General features: G+C 41.1%; 1 protein-coding gene across 1 annotated transcript in view; it reads right to left on the bottom strand.

The window, feature by feature from the left end:
• The window catches only part of LOC115043222 (dihydropyridine-sensitive L-type skeletal muscle calcium channel subunit alpha-1-like), an 87,631-nt gene that overhangs the window by 25,269 nt on the left and 47,253 nt on the right, over positions 1-15,109 (bottom strand). Inside the window, exons 27-33 of the mRNA XM_029501494.1 lie at positions 14,066-14,176; positions 13,402-13,485; positions 5,764-5,811; positions 4,706-4,732; positions 4,499-4,624; positions 4,366-4,431; positions 3,936-4,027 (exon numbers count right to left, since the gene is read on the bottom strand). Of these exons, the coding sequence (XP_029357354.1) occupies positions 3,936-4,027; positions 4,366-4,431; positions 4,499-4,624; positions 4,706-4,732; positions 5,764-5,811; positions 13,402-13,485; positions 14,066-14,176 (554 nt within the window). The remainder of the gene's footprint in view (positions 1-3,935; positions 4,028-4,365; positions 4,432-4,498; positions 4,625-4,705; positions 4,733-5,763; positions 5,812-13,401; positions 13,486-14,065; positions 14,177-15,109) is intronic.

Here is a 15,109-nt window from a genome sequence, read left to right as displayed (position 1 = left end):
CATTGGCTGCCAGTAAAATATAGAGTAGAATTTAAAATCCTTCTTTTAACGTATAAAGCTCTTAATGGCCAAGCTCAGAGAGCTCATAGTTCCTTACTGTCCTAGCAGGCCACTCCGCTCTCTAGATGGAGGTTTACTTGTGGTTCCTAGAGTCTCCAAGAGTAAATCTGGAGGCAGATCGTTCAGTTATCAGGCTCCTCTTCTATGGAACCAACTCCCAGCATCGGTCCGGGGGGCGGACTCTTTAGTAACTTTCAAGACCAGGCTTAAAACTTTCCTGTATGACAGAGCGTACAGTTAAAAAGTCCTCTACTCTTTAGGTATGCTGCTATAGGCCTAGGCTGCTGGGGGAAGGACTGAGCTTTTCTCTCTCTCTCTCTCTCTCTCTGTTTCTCTCTCTCCCTGTCTCTCCCTGTCACCCTCTCTCCCTCTTTCTCTCTAACTCCCTCCTTGCATGCGCTGATAAAAACCATCCTTCTTAAAAAAAAAAAAAAACAGTTTCACCCAGTTCTAAGCATTTATACTGCATTTACTAACCATGTTCTGCCAAAGCCTCTGTCTCTCCCAGTTCCTCTCCTCTCTCTCCCTGTCCTCATCCTGCAGGTGGTGACTCATCTCCATCCCATGTTCCTGCAACACCTGCTGGTCCCATATAGCATGAATTCTGTATTACAGCTCAACTCCATGAACTTCATGCAACAACATCTTCCTGCCTACACCCCCACCCTCCAATGCCTGCCTGCCTGTCTCTCTCTCTCTCTCTCTCAACCCAACCGGTCGAGGCAGATGGCCGCCCCCCCTGAGCCTGGTTCTGCTCGAGGTTTCTGCCTCTTAAAGGAAGTTTTTCCTTGCCACTGTTGCCAAGTGCTTGCTCATCGGGGGATCTGTTGGGTCTCTTTAAATAAATTTAGAAAGAGTTTGGTCTAGACCTGCTCTATATGTAAAGTGCCTTGATGTAACTTTGTTATGATTTGGCGCTATACAAATAAATCTGATTTGATTTGATTTGATTTGAACAGCCATTGGGACCAGTTTTCTTTTCTTAGAAATTCAGTTCAACACCGTCCAGGCTTTAATATCTTCAAGACATAGAATCGGAATAAGGGAGAAAGCATTTTTTCAGTGGCATATATATCCAACTATAACTATCGTCAGCCAACCAATGGAAAGAGATGGCATGTTTCCTCAGGATGGAACCCAAAGGCAGTAAGTAAAAAGAGATAAGCTTGACGACACACCAAGAAAACCATCTGTTTTCAGCTGTGTAGAAAATGTGTCTTGTATGTGGAGCTAATGTTGCTGTAATTTAAGAATTTAAAAATTCCAATTTTTATTTATGCTTTCAAGTTTTCACTAGACATTTTCATGGAGAGCAAATATTTAGTCTGTTTATTTTGGTGGGCAAAATATGGTATTCTGTCTGTTTCAGAATGCTGGGTTTTTTGTTTTTTCTTAATTCTGTGTTTTGAATTCAAGATTTCAAGTAGGAACAGTATGAGTGTGAGTGGTTGCTTGCCTCTGTCTCAATGATTCATGGAAGCTTTATTGTCCTAACTACAACATATGCATGTGTCAAGAAACTGGATTTAAAGCAGTGTGAAAGTCCCACATCCTGTCTGAACAGCCTGAACTGGTAACACCTGAAAGGCTTTGAGTGTGTGTGTGTGTGTGTGTGTGTGTGTGTATAAGCTGTGTTTCAGAGCTCATGGGGGACAGAGCTGGACAAAGGACAAGACACTGCAGGGAAGGACAAAAGAAACCGTCTCTTCACCTGGAAAACCCTCTCAAAAAGGAGCCTAAGCTAACAGGCCAAAGGAAAGTAGGCTGCTTCATTTGTGGTTTCCCTCTCCCCTTTGATCGCCACATTATGAGCAGCAGGTGATAGAAGGACCAAAGCTGCCCAGACTTGAATGGAAGACTATCCCCCAGATCTCCACAAAGACCTGAACCACAAGGGCTCACCCCAAGCACTGAGAGCCAGATTCATGAATAAATTAATTAAATTAAAAGTTATCGTTTAACACTTTAAAACTTTTAAACACGAGAGATAGAAAACACATACACACGTGTTAAGTACTGTAATGACAGTAAAATGCAGTTTGGTGGAGCTCACAGGCTATTTCATTTGTATATCCTCATCAATAAAATAATACATATGGTAAATGGTGGGGGGCACCTGCAAAGACTTTAGGAATGACTGCTTGAGTCGAGCTTTATTAAAACATTTATATGAAATTAATATTAATTATACATCAGAGGAGAGGAATTGAGAGAGACAGAGACTTTGGGGAAAACATGGCTAGTACATGGTTAGAACTGGGAGAAACAGGGACTTCAGGGAAACATGGTTAGTAGTATGTCAGCGCATGCAAGGGGTAGGGAGAGGGGAGAGATGTGCTCAGTGCTTCCCCCAGCAGTCCAAACCTTTCGTAGGCCTATAGTAGCATAGCTTAGGAGTAAGTGAACTTGGACTTTTTAACTATAAGCTCTGTCATGTGGAAAAACTTTAAGCCTGGTCTTGAAAATTACTAGAGTCTGCCAAAGTAATGCCATCCAGACTGCTTAAATGGTCAGATAATGTTTCTCTCAGGTGCTTACGGCCAAGTAGAATAACTTGTCTGTATTTCGAAGTAAAAAGTTACAAGTCAATAAGTCATGTCTGCAGCCTTGGGATCACTATTATTTGAATGTGTGCACCACTGTTGGTGACAAGTAAGTTGCTTTGTCAGTCCGCAACCAGACACCAGGCTACTACCGTTACACTCGCTCTGTGTAGACAAAGCATACGCTGCTCTCCTCTCACGGCTGCGGGACCTCCCTTCTTCTCACTTCTCTCACTCTTTTACGAACACACACTACACAACCATTAAATCACGCACGGCTTACTCCACACATCTAATCGTCAGATAACGCGGGTATAACGCCGCCTTATCCCTTCATTGTCCACCATCAGATTTGTACATGTGCAGAAACGCCTCTGACGACTGGTTGGAACTGCCTGCCATTGTGAACAGGAACCTGGCGGCAGCTCCGCCAGTTGTATACTCTCTGGGATAATGGTACGGATTGGGCTGGGTGCCCTGACCATGGGCCACCAGCTGGGGGACCCACTGTGCACGGTGGGTCTGCATCCTCCCTGCCCTCACGTAGCAGAGTGGTGGACACCCTGTTCAGGTCTCCGAATGGTGCGCCTGTGTGCTCCGGTTCAGCCCCTGAACCATTTGGGCTGACTTGTTGCTGCATGCTTTGCCCTTTTCTCACCTCTCTGTCCCATCACACCCCACCTTATGGGACACTCGGCATTGAGGGGATAGACCTCCCTGCTCTCTGGGGGTTGGTCATCTCAAGCACGAATATACAGCTTGCAGAATAAGTGGATGAAGAAATATGGTTTTGCTTCCACCGACTTCTCAGTGATTCTGCCCACAAGCAACCTACTTTTGTCAGGACCTCCCTCGAAGAAGTAGTGGTTAGAAGTTTCACACACAAGGTGGTCATACCTGTAGAGGAAGCAACCTAACAACACTGGAGTCCAACTGACGGACCTTCAGGGCTGGATGGCTAAGGGGTCTCCATGAGAGCAGCCATGAGAATATCAGGTCAGAGGAATTGCAATTTTGTTGGTTGAAGTAGCAGACACCCAGGATCCAACCCAGGAGGACACAGAAACAATTGCTCCTGATGCCTGGAATACAGTGCTTAGCCTGCTACCACTGATTGCTAACACAAGATATGTGGATAGCCCAGATATGCACAGGTGGAATTGGAAACTGGATTTGGCATGATGTCTATTTGTTTTTATGACACCTGAACCTCATGATTTTACCAGCTACAAGGCCACAACATTAATTGAAAACCACAGACTGACTGTCTGATTATGTGTGTGTGAATACAGTGCAACATAATCACCGGAGCTAACAGAGATAATCACTTACCTGAATAGCAGCAACACAGCCTGTGGGAAAGTCTGGAAGTTGTTGTTCCTGGTTATGTATGTTCCATCAACCAATGCAATTTTACCAAAGATCTGCAGAGAGAGAAGAACTTGTTCTAGAGAGGGTCAGATTGTGTGACTTGAGATAACCGTTTCATTATTTCAGCTGAAAGCTATGTCTGTAACATGTTTACCAATGAGGGGTTATAGGTGTTTTCACTGAAAGCTTTGTATTTTCCCAATTATGAAAGAGGAAACTTCAGAATAATGACGTGTGGCACAAATATGTAAATATCAAAATATCAGATGATGTTTTCCTCCTTATTTTCTGCTCTTGCCTTGCAGTCAAGTGAAGTGTGTAAGTGTGTGTGTGTGTGTGTGTGTGTACAGCTGCATGTATGTGTATGCGTGAGTGTGTTTGTAGTGCGTACCTGCATTCCAACCACAGCATATATAAAGAACAGCATGAGGATAAGCAGGGCAACATAGGGAAGAGCCTGCAAAATAATAACATAATTAGCCACACAGTAACAACTACAGCCTGATGATAAGCATGATTCGAACCTGTAGTGACTTGATAAAAGTCCACAGTAGATTCCTTATCCCCTCAGAGCGATTCAACAGTTTCACCAGACGCATGACTCGAAACAGTCTGAAGAAGGTGATGGACACACTCATGTTCTCAGAGGACTTTACAGCGAGAGAACAAACACGTTAGACAGAGCAGCTGCTTCACTCCATTAAATTGAAAGAAGTGCTGAAGCAGCTCACCGCGATTGCCTGCATTGGATCCACTGCCTGCAGACACAAATACATCTCTAGTTTGTGAAGGTCAGAGAGCTTGTTAGTGTCAGTGTCCACACTGAAAACACATGTACAGGATTACACAGGACTGAAGGAAACACAATGTCTTCATTGTTATTATGAGCCTAACAGATCAGTCACTCAACATTAGTCAGTCAACATAAAAGTTTGATTGTTGCCTCATTACACATACCCTCATACCGCATAGAGTTCAAGAAATATCCAAGCCCTATAAATCCTGATTAGTCTTAAAACTTATGTTTTGGTTTCTAGAAATGCTATTTCATTTGTGCACTCATTTGTCAAAGCAGCTTTTTTACATCATATTTGAATTACTTTAAGTGAGAGTTATGTTTCTATTGTGCAGTGTTATGTGCATGACAAAGTCACAACACTTTTCTAGATTACACTACACTAGATTTTTTTTTAAACCACTGAGACAGTAAACAGCTGACAGCTTTTAGTTTGCTAGTTCTTAGAAGATGCTGGAGTGATGATGACAGTGATGTTGATATTAAGTTCAGGTTAGATTTCCAACCTGAACTTAAATTCCAGCAGTAACAATTCTTACATGCTTTATAAACAGCCATCATAATCCCATGAGCCAGAGATGTGGCTCATCTTTTAATTACTCTGCCTATGGTATCAGGTGAAACTAAATTAATTAAAAGCACTTGTAAATTAGTCTGACTCCACATGCACTGGAAAACACACATCATGACTAGACAAACGAAAATCCATCAAGCATTATGGACAACAACAGAAATATCCCCCAGTGATAAAATGATGAAAATGCTTGCTTTTCAGAGAATTGTTGTGTGACAAGCACATTTTTGTTTTGCCTTTTCTTTTGGAAGTCTGATCAGCTCATTTAGATTTTGATTGCAGAAAGCTGGTATCTGAACTCAGCAAATAAATTCAAGAACCGTTTTCCTTTTATGTTGAATTTGACAGTGCAAACGTTGTTCACATAAACTTCATGCTATATGTGAATGTCATGCAAACTAAACTGGTTGAATAGTTACAGTGCAGCCATGGAGACAGTAAAGTCCTCCAGAGGAGGCTAGGGCTACCTGTGGGAGGAAACAAAGGAGGTAATGTTGGAGAGCTGTGGCGGTGTAGAGAGGGCAGAGGAGATGAAAAAAATATTTTATGTCATCATTCATTCACAAAAGTTGGTCAAATCAGAAGAGAACAAGAGAAGGAGGAGAGAAAAATAAAAATGCAAACAAGACATAAGTGTGCACAATAAGCATTAACAGGAAGAGATTGTAAGAAGTAAGATTTGTAAAATGAGCAGGGTGTAATGATAGGGTGTAATGATAACTATTGCAGCAGCAGGTATTGAGCAGGAACATGGAGTGGAGATGATTCAGCACCTGTAGGATTGGAACAGAAGGAGAGGATAGACAATACACAGACTATGGGAAGAAACAAAGTTTGTGATAAGTAATGTAATGTACATGCATAGTGGAGAGAGAGACAGAGGCAATCTAGGCCTATAGCAGCATAAATAAAGAAGCAGGATTTATACTTAACTTTTTAACTGTCGGCTTTGCCATAAAGGAAGCAATAAAGCAATCTGCCCAAGCAACCACCAAAGGGTGGTTGAGTAGGAGGACGCCACCGTAAGAAAGCAGCAGGGAGCAGTGAACCGGCAAAGGAGTTGTCACAAAGGCAGTGTTTCAGTTTCACTAATGACGATGTTAAAAGGTGACTTTAACGCAAACTCTCTTCTAAGTCTTTAGCAGGCTGGTTTTATCCTTTTTAGATACATACTCATTTGTGTTTACTATCCAAGTTATGTTGAAGTTAAACTGTGTTCAGGAGACTCATTCACCTCTTGTAATGTGTATTGTAATGTGAGATAGTCACCGCTTAGCACGGTCACCAATTAAACCGAAACACCGGGTCGACTGATGCTGTGGTGTGAGCTAGAGAGTGAAAGGGGTGAGGAAGCTGTTTCCTGACCTGTTCCATGTTGTGTCATTTGTTCAGTTTGTATTTAAGTCTTAGTTTTCTATTTATTTGTATCGGTTGAACTGTTGTGTTCAGTTCAGTCTTGCATCATAGTTTGCTTTTTGCCTTTCTCACCAGCCCTGTCATGAAAAAGATGTGTATACTGTAAATTATTGTATAGTAGGCTATTGTACCGTATTTCTACTTTATCTTCTAATTTATCGAATCAATTTCGGCTGCACTGAAGTACTGTATATTCATATTTGTAGTAAAGTATGCTGTGATGTCAGAATTTATGTTTATTACAGTTTTGCACAAAGAGCCTATTTGTATTTTCTACTCTTTACATTTTCAAAACAGGCCTACAGTGAAGAAAGACAGTCAGGAATTTGAAAAGTGCACCAGAGAAAACATAAGGCAGACAAAAGGTGAACCCTGCCCCCTTCTTTCACAGCAGTTCAGATTTGAGTTAGTTCTTTGTCTGTGTGAACCGGAAAGCCAGTTCCAAATGAAGCAGTCTCGCTCACACACACGGTTGCGTGCATGTGTGCAATTCAGGCCAGCAATGTTTAGTATACCAGTTAACAAATGTTCCTAACAAAACAAAAAACCCTAATTTCCACATTTTAGCCCTGAAACAAAGAAAGCACAGGTGATTATCCAAGGTCATCTGGATAATTGAGGATGGATTTTGTTGGATTTTGACATTTTTCAATAGATATCTTTTTTTTAGATTTTATTTATTGTATGCTTGAGCATTTTTAAACTGAACCTACTAAAGCGGCATAAAGCTGCTGCTGTTTTTTAAACAGCATGATGTAGGTGTTTCACATTCAGAGGTTTGAGTTGGAATTGCAAGGTTGAGTGGTTTAGTTGTCTTGTTGAACAACCACTGTGAAACAATCAGAAAAAAATTTTTTATTGATCTGATTCACCAGCTTTCTTATTGTTAGTGCTCCCTCTCTTCATTCACGACCACAGATGCTAATAACAGCGTCCACTCATTTACTGAAAGAGCAACTCTGTCCGCTTATTAAGCATCCAGTTTTGTAAAGGCAATACATCACTTCAGTTTTTGCTGCCTGTAGGCTAATGGTTGTTTACTATGTTCCACCTTCTTGGCCCTATTGAAAGTAATGAGCTTAACACACACATTAGCACCTACAAACAGCGCCACTCTCAACTGCAGCTACGCACTGAAAACCCATAGGGAGGGGACAGAGTAAGCTGTCCGCAGACATGCAGGGGAACCCCTCAAAATGCTCCATCCAAAAGATGGGGAGATAAGAATTAAAAATAACACACATTAAAATACACAACACAACATTAAACATGTACAGCACTAAACATAAACAGCATTACTTTGGCTTCCAGCTCCACTGTAAGAAACCTTGGTGTAACTTTTGACCAGGACATGTCCTATGTCTGTCCACATAAAACAAGTCAGTAGGGAAGCTTTCTTCCACCTGAGAAACATTAGGAAAATCAGAAACATCCTGTCTCAAGAGGATGCAGAAAAACTAGTCACTGCATTCGTTACTACTAGGCTGGACTACTGTAACTCATTACTCTCTGGATGTCCAAACAAATTTCTAAAAGGCCTTGAGATGATTCAGAATGCTGCTGCACGAATATTAACAGCAACTGGGAAAAGGGATCACATTGATCAGGTTTGATGATCCTGATTGGCGGTAAGCGTGTTGAGTTATTTCTGGTCACTGGCGGTTGTGCTCTCTGCTGCGCTCGGTGTCATCTCGTGTATTGTTTCCACTGTTCTTCTGCTATTATTTCCCAATTCACTCGATTAATCCGACAGCAAATTATTGCCACACCAACACTAGGTTTAGAAGTCAATATCTCTCCTTTCTCCAAAGATTATAACCGGTTCTGCTCCTCCGCTAATCAAGCTAACTGATTAGCAATGTCCTCTAGCTCTCTCTCTCCACTCTCTCTTCCTCTTTCTCCTCCTCCTCTCCTCTCCTGTTCTGTGTGCCTCATGTGTAGTTATTCTTCTGCCTCCTTTTATGATAGCACCTCTTGTCATAGATGCAGGATGATGGTAGAAATAGAGGCGAAAATTAATGAGTTAGAATCATGGCTCCGCACTTTAGCTAGCCCAACTTATGCTAGTGTAGCTAGCCTCCCCCCTGTAGCCAGTGCGGGCCGACCTAGACGAGCTCATACGGCAGCCGAGATAGTTTCCTCCCCGCCAGTTCATGTTTCCAACAGGTTCTCCCCTCTCAGCGGCACACCCGCTGAAAAGCCGACTCTAATGATTGGCGATTCTACTCTGAGGAACGTCAAGTTAGCGGCACTGGCAGCCATAGTGAAGTTTATCCTGGGGTCCAGAGCAGGCGACATCCAGTCTTATCTGAAACTGCTGGCTAAGGGTAAACGTAAATATGCTAATATTGTTATTCACGTTGGCAGTAACGACACCCAACTTCACCAGTTGGAAGTCACAAAAATTAATGTGGAATCAGTGTGTACTTTTGCTAAAACGATGTCAGACACTGTAGTATTCTGTAGCACTGTAGCACCCTCCCCAATTGGACCAGTGATGACATGTACAGCCGCATGTCATCATTTAAACGCTGGCTGTCGAGGTGGTGTCCCAAAAACAATGTGGGCTACATAGATAACTGGAGGGAGACTTGGTCTAATTAGGAGAGATGGTGTCCGTCCCACCGTGGACGGCGCTGCTCTCATTTCTAGGAATATGGCCGATTTTATTAGAAATCCAATACCCTGACAATCCTGAGTTGAGACCAGGAGGCAGAGCCGCAGTTTAACACGCCCCTCTGCGCCTCAGTCAGAGTGGTCACCTGTTGAGAATAGAATAGAGTCTCTGTTTCAGTCTCAGTCTATGTTTAGGTCTATAGAAACTGTGTCTGTCCCCCAACCACCTAAATTTAGAAAAGTTAATAAACACAAATTAAACAGAAGAGGAGCTAAAAACAAAAACTTAACTGAAATCAAAACAGCCACAAAGTCAGTCTCAAATAACACTGCGATCAAATGTGGACTGTTGAACATTCGATCATTATCATCAAAAAGTATGTTAGCATTAATGAAGCTACACCCCCAACTCTGTTAATTTTCATATCCCTCGTACCACAGGTCAAGGAGGGGGGATGGCTGCAATATTTCAGTCAAGCCTATTAATCAACCCTAGATCAAAATCTGGCTGCAGGTCTTTTGAAAGCCTCACTCTTAGTCTTTCCCACTCAGACTGGAAAGGTGAAAAACCAGTTCCGTTTGTTACAGTATACCGTCCACCTGGTCCGTACTCAGAATTCCTATCAGAGTTTTCTGAGTTTATATCAGATTTAGTACTCAGTACAGATAAAATCATTATACTGGGAGATTTCAATATACATGTTGATGTCGAAAGCGACAGCCTTAGTTCTGGGTTTCTTTCCCTGGTAGACTCAAATTGGCTTTTCCTAGCATGTGAATGAACAGTGCCGCCCCTCTCAAAAAGAAAGTATTTAAACTGAGGAGGCTGGCTCCCTGGTATAATTCCCAAATCCGTGCCTTAAAGCAGACATCAAGGAAATTAGAAAGAAATTGGCGTTCCATTAAGTCAGAAGATTCTCACAGAGCCTGGAAAGATAGCCTAAAAACATATAAAAAATCTCTCCGCAGTGTTAGAAGTTCATATTACTCAGCACTCATACAAGAAAACAAGAACAACCCCAGGTTTCTCTTCAGCACTGCAGCCAGGCTGACAGAGAGCCATAGCTCAGTTGAACCAGTGGTCCCCTTAGCTCTAAGCAGTGATGATTTTATTAACTTTTTTACAGATAAAATTCTCACGATCAGAGAAAGAATTTATCAGCTCTTGCCTACGTTAGATAAAAATCTCCTGCTGAATACAGCATTTCCTGAATCAGCTGCAGTGCCTCTTTTACATCTGGAATCATTCTCACCTCTGAATCTCTCAGAGCTAGCTTCTATAGTTTCATCATCCAGACTGTCAATTTGTCTATTAGACCCAGTACCAACTAGCCTCTTTAAAGAGATCTTTTATTTAATTGAGCCGTTCATTCTAGATTTGATTAATCTGACTTTATTTCTGGGTTATGTACCTCAGGCACTTAAGACCGCAGTCATCAAACCCCAGCTTAAAAAGCCTAACCTTGATCCAGATGTTTTGGCAAACTATAGACCCATATCGAAACTTCCATTTATTTCTAAAATCATTGAGAAAGCTGTAGCAAAACAACTACACGACCATCTGGATGGGAACGGTTTGTTTGAACAGTTTCAATCAGAATTTAAAGCGCATCATAGCACAGAAACAGCGCTGGTTAAAGTCTCCAATGACATTCTAATGGCTCCAGACAATGGATCAGCCTCCATACTTCTCCTTCTAGATCTTAGTGCTGCATTCGACACCATAGATCATAATATTTTACTACTGCATGTCCTTGATAGCTCAACAATGTGATCGGTTAATGGTATGGCCCTCAGTTTTACTTATTTCTTCTCCGATTCTGAGAAATCAATGGTGGTTTGGATGTTAGCAGAAAGCTGCATCAGTCTAAAATACCCATGATCCTCAGCCAGCTTTGCCTGTAACTGTAAAAAAACAACACTCAATATTGAAAAGTGGAACACTTTTATTTGGGTAACACCATTATTATTTGGTTAGCAGCATTTGCACTCTTGTTAAATGAAAACAAAATACAAAAATATAAAATTTAAATTAAATGCAAAAATTTAAATTCAGTCATCATCTACTTTAATCCTCAAAAAAAAAAAAATAAATAAAAGATTTTTACACTTTGCTAAAACAGGATCTCCTGATCTGAGATCTTGCAGCTGCACATGAGCCTCATCTCTTGTCAAAATGTCAGATCCTGTAAAGATTTTGCCAGTATAACCATGCTCCCATCTGATGAATGCAAAACACCCTGAAAGAGAGAGTGAGAAGAGAGAAAATAAGAGAGTAAATAACTTAGCTCAACTCAAATGGAATTTATATTAGTCGGACTAACATACCCAGATTTTGCAATTGAAAGCCGGGCTATTGCTGCATGTATAGACAGTTGAACGACATTTAAAATGTCAGCGTAGGAGGTCAGACAAAAGAAGCATGCTAACTACTAACCCGTCTAACATTGTGCGAGTTTATCTCTTAGTCGCTAACTTGCTAGCTCACAGGTCTTTTTTCCACTTCTGTTTTGGTCTGTGCAGTCATAGGTTAATCGGTAGTGGCCCATTACACACAAGCCGTGTTGCAACATGGCGCTCAGTGAGATACAAGCCAAACAATAACAACACAAATTGCTTAAAAAATATATAGTTGTAAAATTTCTCTTACCTTTGCTGTTTCGCCATCAAATGTTCATTTCACTGATAAATCAATACTGAATGACGTTAGCCTGAAGTCCCGTGCAACATTCCAAACTTCTCCGCCATCTTTGGAGTGCTTTAGGACTCGAGCGGAGCAGTTGGGGTGAGGTGTTTCATACGCTTGTCCCATCCAAATGGCCTGCTGCTAACTCTGGCTTTTAGTGCTATCAATCTCATTTTGGTGCATATAGCTGTTTTCTATAGGTGTATTTTCATTACATATGAGGGGTAGAGGAAGGGCAGCGTACAGGACAAGTTTGTGTCCAAGTTTGTATGTGCTGCATGACTTTTATTTTGATGTGTTTAGCACTAATCGTAATGTGCAAGTAAAATACATAGTTTGGTACATGAAAAAACTCAAATGTCAGATGAGTGAGGTCTAGTCAGACCGATGTGTTCCAAACTGCTGAAGCCCCTGGGATAAGGAGGTGAAATGCCTTTGACAAGCCTAAGTCCAGTTGCGTTAGATTCAGTTGTTTGCCGAATGTGCTCAAATGGGAATATGTAGAGCCCTTACCCGAACTATTTATACTAAAACCTCTAACTTTGTTCTGCTTCACTTTTTCAATCTCAAACTTTGCAGAAAGAATGTTGACATATTGTGCTACAATCTCATACAGGTTTAAGCTGCAGCGGCATCATTCCATAATCACCATGTTTGTGTTAATGGGTTACGTTTTAGAACTCAAAATTTTAATAAATCAACTTTATGACTTGCTGAAGAAATCAACAAATTTTCTAAGTTGAACATTATGTAAATAAACCATATTTGAATAATGCCTGATTCGATTACTTACTTTTCTCAAATTTTGGCATGAGATAAAGATTGAGGTATAATATTAAATTGTTAAATTTGAGAACTTGTACAGTGCTCACTGTAAGACTTATTTCTCAGAAGAGACATTTGAGAAGAACGAGAAAACCATGTCTCAATTAGTGTTCATTTACATCTAGGAGATGTAAATGAGACATAAATGAGATCTCATCTTAAATTTGGGAATAGGAACATGCTGCCTGTGACAAAAATGAAGGAATATAATTATTACTAACACTATCTTACCATGAGACCATAATGCTAATGGAGACAGGTAATGATTCACTGCTCAGCCATAAGATAATGACCACTAAGAGGTCAAGTGATTAAATTATTTATCAGGTTGTTGTTGCTGTTGTTGGGATTTTATATATACATCATACTTCACTTCTCTGTTCATCATATATTTACTCCTATAAGATGATGTGTGTGTGTGTGTGTGTGTGTGTGTGTGTGTGTGTGTGTGTGTGTGTGTGTGTGTGTGCGTGTGTGTGTGCGTGTGTGTGAGTGTACACACAATGATACTCACATCAATCTCACTCAGCATCACATCAACAACACTTCCAATGACAATTACAAAGTCAAAGACATTCCAGGGGTCCCCAAAATAACCCTGAGAAAACAACATAAAGACAGAAGTGTTGTTTCTTACAATGATATATTTCTATGCATAGGCTTTTATGTAAATGCTGTGGAAATAAAATTATACATAATAATACACATAACAGGATGCATGTTCTCCCCATGCCTATCTGGGCTCCCAGCGGGTATTCATGCTCCCCACACCCATAGGCATGAGTGGAATGTTCGTTTCTGTCAGTCTCTATGTTTTGGCCCTGCGATAGACTGGCCACCTGTCAAGGGTGTTCCCCACCCTTGCCCAGAACCTTGGTGGGGATTAGTTCCAGCACCCCCCGTTACCCATAAATGGGTGGGATGGAGTGTGAGAGAGTAAGTACTGTGGTACACACATAATCCAAGGTTTCCTGGTCACACTTCAAACACACTTTTCAGAGATTTTTTTTATTTCTGTAAAACTGTGCTTCTCTTCAATGTCTTCAGATAAATGATCGCTAAATAAAATTTTATTAAATTATAATTAACAATAATTAAATAAAACATAGCTTGCAAGAACTGTATAACCTAACCTCTAATTTACTAACCAAATAATGATGCGTTGAGTGTCAACTAACCTTGGCTTTGAAGGCCATGAGTTTCAGGATCATTTCCACAGTGAAGAGCACAGTAAAGATCACATTCAGCATGTCAGACAAGTGAGTGATATGGTTTGACTGGTTGCAGTGCTGTGAATTAAAGAGGCACACATCATAGCTACTTCAGTGTAAAGTTGGATAGTTGGTCTATCTTTGCTGAGACAAAGAATGATCTGCTGCAGGGCTCCATTTGGACTTGGTTTTCTTCTCCATGTTTCAGTAACATAATGGTAAACATGTCTTCATGTAGAAAGTGGAAATTCTTGATCTCCAATAAAAACTGAACATGTAAAAGTCAGAAGGCTTATGCCTTTCACTCAGAAGACTTGGATGCCAGGTTACTAAATAAATGTGATCCTTTACATCACAGTTGTAGTATGAACTAGAAAATTCCATGGAAATTTTGAAGTGCCACAGGTCGGTGGCCCGTCGGCCGTTGCCCCTCACACGTCGCCTGACGCTCGGACGAGCAACCCACGAACCGTCCTTCTTTCGAAAGCCTTCCTGATGAAAATTCCCTTTGGAGAACTAATTGACCTTGACTCAATGAGTGTGTCTGTATATCTGTCTCTGTGTGTGTCTGTGTATATGTGTGACTGTGTGTCTATATCTGTCTCTGTGTGTGTCTGTGTATATGTGTGAGTGTGTGTCTATATCTGTCTCTGTGTATGTCTGTGTATATGTGTGAGTGCGTGTCTATAGCTGTCTCTGTGTATGTCTGTGTAAATGTGTGAGTGCGTCTGTATATCTTTCTCTGTGTATGTCTGTGTATATGTGTGAGTGTGTGTCTATAGCTGTCTCTGTGTATGTCTGTGTATATGTGTGAGTGCGTTTGTATGTCTGTCTCTGTCTGTCTCTGTGTAAATGTGTGAGTGCGTCTGTGAAAATTCCCTTTGGAGAACTAATTGACCTTGACTCAATGAGTGTGTCTGTATATCTGTCTCTGTGTATGTCTGTGTATATGTGTGAGTGCGTGTCTATATCTGTCTCTATTTGTGTCTGTATATATGTGTGAGTGCATCT

The sequence above is a fragment of the Echeneis naucrates genome, chromosome 5 (genome assembly GCF_900963305.1).
Source record: "Echeneis naucrates chromosome 5, fEcheNa1.1, whole genome shotgun sequence".
Classification (NCBI taxonomy): Eukaryota; Metazoa; Chordata; class Actinopteri; order Carangiformes; family Echeneidae; genus Echeneis; species Echeneis naucrates.
The sequence above is the reverse complement of the archived record's forward strand: the minus strand, read 5'-3'. Positions and strand labels throughout refer to the sequence as shown.